The sequence below is a fragment of the Gekko japonicus genome, unplaced genomic scaffold (assembly GCF_001447785.1).
Source record: "Gekko japonicus isolate JY-2015 unplaced genomic scaffold, Gekko_japonicus_V1.1 scaffold3717, whole genome shotgun sequence".
Classification (NCBI taxonomy): domain Eukaryota; kingdom Metazoa; phylum Chordata; class Lepidosauria; order Squamata; family Gekkonidae; genus Gekko; species Gekko japonicus.
In genome coordinates, this window is record NW_015172129.1 from 25,702 (window position 1) to 32,788 (window position 7,087).

Sequence of the window (7,087 nt, forward strand, 5' to 3'; positions counted from 1 at the left end):
CTGTGACGAAGGGGTCCCCAACTGCCTTCAGGGCACCTTCAGACAGGGTGGTTAGCGCAGGCAGAAAATGCCTGCCCACCGGCGGCAGAGCCAAGCACAAAGCATCCAGGAGTTAAGACATGCACGACTCTAACAGGGAGATTCAAGTCCAGTAACACCCTAAAGAAGGGATATGATCCCTGCAACCAGTGCTCCTGCTAAGCTGTGGAGTCTCGTGAGCAAGAATTGTACTTTGTGAGCTACTGGCATTAAAGTTTATTCTGCAACTGTGTCAAATTCATTGCTCACCTTTTCCGTGGTGAGGATTGGTCCAAACAGTTGCCACAGTAAATCTCTGTAGCTCATGGGCCTCGGAGCTCTTTGTGGGCTCTGGGGATAGTTTTGCTGCAGACAGGCAGAAGCACCCCGGGGCCAAGAGACCAACAGACAGGAGAGTCGTGGCTCTGTGGTAGAGCATCTGCTTGGCGTGCAGAAGATCCCAGGTTCAAGCCCCGACGTCTCTAGTTTAAAAGGACCAGGTTTGAGGTGATGTGAAGGACCTTTGCCTGAGACCAGTGTTCCCTCTGAGCTGTGGTATCTTGTGAGCAAAAATTCCACTCTGTGAGCTACTGGCATCAAAGTTGTGAGCAAGCGATTTGGCTGCTGCATAAATTAGTTTGCTCTGGAGCCCCATCCTTCCTGAGCTGAGACAAAAATGTGTGAGCTGGAGGCTAAAAAACTGTGAGCTGGCTCACACTGACTCAACTTAGAGGGAACACTGCCTGGGACTGGGGTGTCTGAAGGACCGTCTTCTCCCATACATTCCTGCCCAGGAATAAAGGTCACAGGGAGAGGCCCTCCTGACCGACCCATCAATCAAAGAAGCTTGTTTGGTGGGTATGCAAGAGCAGGGCCTTCTCAGTGGTAGCTCCCCAATAATGGGAAAACCTCCACAGGCAGGTGCGCCTGGCCTCACACTAACTCAGCTTAGAGGGGAACAGTGCCTGAGACCCTGGAAAGCGGCTGCCAGTCTAAGTAGACAGTACTGACCTTGATGGACCCTGAGGGTCTAATTTGGTATAAGGCAGCTTCATGTGTTCATATGTGCTAACGGGTCTCCGAAGGGAGGCTGTTTTGCTGGCAGGAGAAGGATCAGCAGCATTGTCAGTTCCATGAGTTGGGTTATGCTGCTTCTCCTGTGGAAAAGCAACCAGTGGGTGCAGTCAGTCGGCGTGTGCTGGGAGCGGTTTAAATTGCTCCGGCCCTGATGCGGACTTTTTTAACCTGGAGAATCGCGATCACCCTCACCTCCTTGCTCTGCATCGCTGCGCAGCCACATTGCTCCCCGCTGTCCACACGCATCGGCAGGGGTCATTTCGTAGAAAAAGAGCTAGGGGAACTCATTAGCATAACTCATTAGCATATGCCACACCCCCTGACATCAGGGGCCCGGCGGTGGACCTGCAAGGCCAGCAGGAGTGCGAGGAAGCCCCGCCAAGGCCCTCCCTGGCCCCAGGCAGGCAGGGGTGGGGAGAGGCAGGGAGGAAGCAACTTACCCTCCCTCTTCTCCTGCCTCCTCCTGGCTGAATGAGGGCTGGAAGCGAGGCGGGCGGAAGCAGGGGGCGGGGCTTCATCATGTGCCCCGCCCCCAGTGTTGTTTTTCTCTGTCTCTCAGTTTGGGCATGCGCACAAGGCAGCCATCTGTAGAACTAAAATTTTCACACGTGCACAGAACAGCGATTTACACTTTAACCCGACTGCTGTAACACTTCCCTTTAAACTTTAAAGGAACACTTCCCTTTAAACGTTTACCCCGAACATGGCCTCCGTGAGATCCCGAACTCATCTAAACACTAAAACTAGGCACCAATGTTCCCTCTAAGCTGTGGCGTCTCGTGAGCAAAAATTCTACTTCGCGAGCTCCTGGCATTAAAGTTGTGAGCGAGCGATTTGGCTGCTGCATAAATTAGTTTGCTCTGGAGCCATCCTTTCTGAGCTGAGAGAAAAGTGTGTGAGCCGGAGGCTAAAAAACTGTGAGCTAGCTCACACTAACTCAGCTTAGAGGGAACACTGCTAGGCACCGTTTAAACATTGTTTTTAATAACGCGGTGGCGGACCTCCGCCTATGCGCACACCGCCAACGCTTTTTTTTAAAAAAGGTGGGCGAACAGCGGAAGCCTCGGGCAGCTTTCGAGCGGGGAGGGGGGTTAAACCGGAAGTGGCTCGACACCGCAGGAGCGATCAGATGTCAGAAAAGTGCGGCTGGAATCAGAGAATCAGGAAAACACCACTTGGGGACCTGGTATCAAAATACTCCGGGTTAAAGCGGTTTTGAGCTGGAAAGCGACGGCTGGGGATGGGAGGCAGATGTTGACTGTGTGATCGCGCAGATAAAATCCGTTTCTGAGGTGGGCCGAAAGCGGACTAAACGGCCCATCTGAACGCACCCAATGTGTGGGATCCTCCCCTCTGTTCTCCATAGGGTAGGGTTCCTGAAAGTTGTGCCGTGTAAACTCCCTCCCTCCAGAAACGTGTGTGAATAACGGGACATTAATTTTGAACAAGCCGCTCCATAGCATAATTTGAATCCAGGCCACGTCCAGTAGAGTCCAAAGGTTTCCTCTAGCAGTAGGTGGGGCAGGGTGAAAGAGAGGGAGCAGGCTTTTATCGGTTGTTTGTTTATGTATATCTTTACTAGCCCTGTCTCTGTAGTCCTTAAAAATGTCTCAAAACGGGAAAAGCGTGCCTTCCAAATTAAAAGCTCCAGAGGGTTTTGCTTTACCCCTGAAGGCTAGTAATGGAACCTCAGGCTTCCCGTCCCCGTCCCCCCCGCCCGCTTGCCAGTTTCTCATGCCAAACACCTTCGCCAACAGGCCTTGGAGCTGGCGGAGCAGTTCAGCCCGGAGGACACACGGAGAATCGTCACGGCGTTGGCGTTTCAGAACCGACGGTCCGTCTCTCTGCTCCGGGCCCTTTCGTACCACTTGGTCCAGAAGCATTTCACGCTCAGCACCAACCTCCTCCTCGACGTGGCTTTTGCCTTTGGTAAGCAGCATCGGCCGGTCCCTCCTCTCAGGGCCTTCTTTGGGTCTCTCCACAGTGACGGGTTCCTTTGTCCTGAACTTGGGCCGTCGGAGGGGTGTTTAAGGAGCGGCCGCTTCGTCGCACTCGGTTCCAGATCGTGCTCTCTTGTGCCTCAATGGCCAGGGCCCGGATGTGACACATTTCCTTCCCAGAGGATGTGCCATCTGCGATGGAGGGACTAGATAGGAGCAGTGAAGATGCGTGTGTGTGTGTGTGTGTCAATGGGGAAGGCATGTCGTGTTCAGAAGCTACAGCTAATGTGGGGGCAGATTTGGGAGAAAAATATTAAAATGACTAATGCTATAACATATAAAGAGAATATGTACAAGATGTTTTATAGATGGTATATTACACCTGATAGACTGGCTAAGCAAAATATTAACTGTTCTGATAAATGCTGGAAATGTAAGAGTAAAAGGGGCACATTTTACCATATGTGGTGGCTATGCGATGTTACTAAAAAGTTTTGGAAATGGGTCCATAGTTTGATGGAGAAGATACTAAGAGCAAAGATTCCATTTACTCCAGAGGTTTTGCTGTTGAATATATTTCCAAAGGATTATGAAAAAGAGAATAGGTATTTGACTGTTTATATGACGACAGCTGCAAGAATCTTATATGCCAAATATTGGAAAACTATGGTGATACCAACGAAACAGGAGTTTGTGAATAAACTTTTTGAAACAGCAGAAAATGATAAACTGACTCTAGAAATGAGATTAAGTAAAGAGTGGACATTTCAAAAAACATGGGAAAAGTTTTATGATTGGCATAATGCAAATGTAATAGAAGATTAGGCAATTATAGCGCAAGATAGAAGAATGGAAAGTGTTTGATATAGCATTTTTATTAAGTAATTGCATATAAGCATATAATGTAACTGCACTCTTGGTATATACGTTATGTGTAGTAGAGTGTCTGTAGTGTGTAGATTTGTTTGTTGTAGATTATGAAAAATTAATAGTACCTATGGGTACTTAAAAAAGAAGAAGAAGAAGAAGCTACAGCTAATGCAGAATGCTGCAGCTAGTCTACTAGACTACTGACTGGGGCCAGCGATCCGGAGCACACGACCCGGATACTACAGCGAATTACACTGGCTTCCGATCCAGTCTCGAGCTCAATTCAAGGTGTTGGTTTTAACCATCAAAGTCCTGCTTGGCTTGGGACCGATGATCCCGCTCAGCTGCGGAGTCTTGTGAGCCAAAATTCTACCTTGTGAGCTAGTGGCATTAAAGTCGTGAGTGAGCGGTTTGGCCACTGCCTAAATTAGTTTGCTCTGGAGCCCTCTCTTCCGGAGCCGAGGCAAAAATGTGTGAGCCAGAGGCTAAAAACCGGTGAGCTAGCTCACACTCAGCTTTAGAGGTGATACTGGCTGGGATCCCAGTTACGTGGGGTTGTCGTGGCCAGAGATGAGCAGAGGTGGTTTGCCCTGGTCCAATGCTCCCTCTAAGCTGTGGAGTCCTGTGAGCGAAAATTCTAGTTTGTGAGCGAGCAGTTTGGCTGCTGCATAAATTAGCTTGCTCTGGAGCCATCCTTCCTGAGCTGAGGCAAAAATGTGTGAGCCAGAGGCTAAAAAACTGTGAGCTAGCTCACACTAACTCAGCTTAGAGGGAACACTGCCTGGGACTGGGGTGTCTGAAGGACCGTCTTCTCCCATACATTCCTGCCCAGGAATAAAGGTCACAGGGAGAGGCCCTCCTCAATCAAAGAAGCTTGTTTGGTGGGTATGCAAGAGCAGGGCCTTCTCAGTGGTAGCCCCCCAATAATGGGAAAACCTCCACAGGCAGGTGCGCCTGGCCTCCACAATTTCAGTCTTTAGGAAGCAGTTGAAGACCATTGGATTTTGGACTGCATGTGATTAATTTACCAGCAGTCCTCAATGGTGATTTTAAATTTCGGGTTTTTAAATGTATTTTACCTATTCTGTGTTCTGTATTTTATCTGTGCCGTAAGCCGCCTTGAGCTCTGTAAGGAAGAGATGCGGCTAATAAAGGTTTTAAATAAATAAAGGAGTGCAATTAAAAAGGCGAGGGTGGGACTTGTTTGAAATATGTGTGTGTTGCAAGGTCTAAAATTTAGTCATTATAGGGTTAATCTGCTTTACCTTGTGTGCTGTTGTTTAGACTGACCTGGAAGGGAAACCTGGTTCAGAGCGAAGCCGGAATAATCTAAGTCTGTTTACTAGCAATCATTGGTTAATGCATTCCGGTGATTTCCTTCTAGGGGTCAAGAAGAAGAAGAAGAATCTCCATTGCAGCTGTTGCTGAGAGACCGTGTAGTCGGTCTGTTTCTGTAGCTGTAGAGATGTAGCCTTAGATCTTTTATTTTGTAGCTTTTCCTGTGTACCCTTCCCTTTAGAAATAAAGGTTTTTACACAGAAAGAAATGCCTCCTCTCCAGTGAAGCAAAGATCCATTGCAAACTCTGAATCTCTAAGTATTTCTGACAATTTTTCCAACAGGACTGACTAGGGAAGACTTTACAGAACTGGGCAACTTGAGGAAAGAGTAGCTCCCCCCCCTCCCCTCTTTATGTAACTGCTGATTCTTCTTCTCATCCTCTAAGGGAAGCTGAATTTCCACCAGACACAGGTGTTCCAAAAGATAGCATTGGACCTGCACCCCCGCGTGGCTGAGATGGCGCACGGGGACGTGGTGCGCTGCCTCAAGTCCTTCGCCTTCCTGAAATGGCTCAACCTGCCCCTCTTCGAGGCCTTTGCCCAGGTGAGTGGGAAGGGGGTCAGGACGGAGGCTGCTCTCTGGAGCCCTGGATTGCGGAGCTCGCTGGTGCACCCTGCATCTCTGCCAAAAAGGGTAGCATCCCACAGGTCTGTTCTGCCAACAGTGGCATTGTCCCCCGGGCATGAGGAAGCTTCCTGAAGGTCCCTTGTGCCAGTGGGAGGTGCCACCGCTAACCCTGGGGCCTTGAGATGTCAGATCTGGGCTCAATTCAGAATGCTGGGTTTTGACCCATTTGTAGTGCAAGCGTGGACGGAAGAAGAGAAGAGATTGGATGTATACCCCGCCCTTCACTACCCAAAGGAGTCTCAGAGCAGCTTACAGTCTCCTTTCCCTTCCCCTCCCCACAACAAACACCCTGTGAGGTAGGTGGGGCCAAGAGAGCTCTCTCGAGGACTGCTCTTTTTCAAGAACAGCTCTGACAGAACTATGGCTTGCCCAAGGTCACACCAGCAGCTGCAAGTGGAGGAGTGGGGAATCAACCCCAGTTCTCCCAGATTAGAAGAAGAAGAAGAGATTGGACCCCGCCCTTCACTCTGAGTCTCAGAGCGGCTTACAAACTCCTTTCCCTTCCCCTCCCCACAACAGACACCCTGTGAGGCAGGCGGGGCCAAGAGAGCTCTTGACAGAAATGGCTCTTTTTCAAGAATAGCTGTGCCAGAATTATGGCTTGCCCACGGTCACACCAGCAGCTGCAAGTGGAGGAGTGGGGAATCAACCCCAGTTCTCCCAGATTAGAGTCCGCGCACTTAACCACTACACCAAACTGTTCAGTACAATGCATCTGGTCCAAGAGAGCTGTTTAAGACACGTGAGTGTTTCATGCTGTTCGTCAGAAGCAACTCTGTTGTAGCCCACTCACTTGGCCAGGGGTCTATGGCAGTGTTCCCTCTAAGCTGAGTGAGTGTGAGCTAGCTCACAGTTTTTTAGCCTCTGGCTCACATATTTTTGTCTTAGCTCAGGAAGGATGGGGCTCCAGAGCAAAACAATTTATGCAGTAGCCAAATCGCTCGCTCACAACGTTAATGCCAGTATCTCACAAAGTAGATTTTTTGCTCACAAGACCCCAGAACTTAGAGGGAGCATTGATCTATGGTGTGGCCTCATTTGGAATACTGTGTACAGTTCTGTTCACCGCACCTCAAAAAAGATACAGCATTGGAAAAGGTGGGGGGAAAGGGCGACTAAAATGATTCTGGGGATAGAACACTTTCCCTATGGAGAAAAGTTAAAGAAGTTAGGGCTCTTCAGCTTGGAGAAACGACGGCTGAGGGGTGACATGAT

General features: G+C 49.4%; 1 protein-coding gene across 1 annotated transcript in view; it reads left to right on the top strand.

Moving 5' to 3' along the window:
- Positions 1-7,087, top strand: part of TBRG4 (transforming growth factor beta regulator 4) — a 48,160-nt gene that overhangs the window by 12,843 nt on the left and 28,230 nt on the right. The window contains exons 4-5 of the mRNA XM_015421003.1: positions 2,853-3,024; positions 5,631-5,788. Of these exons, the coding sequence (XP_015276489.1) occupies positions 2,853-3,024; positions 5,631-5,788 (330 nt within the window). The remainder of the gene's footprint in view (positions 1-2,852; positions 3,025-5,630; positions 5,789-7,087) is intronic.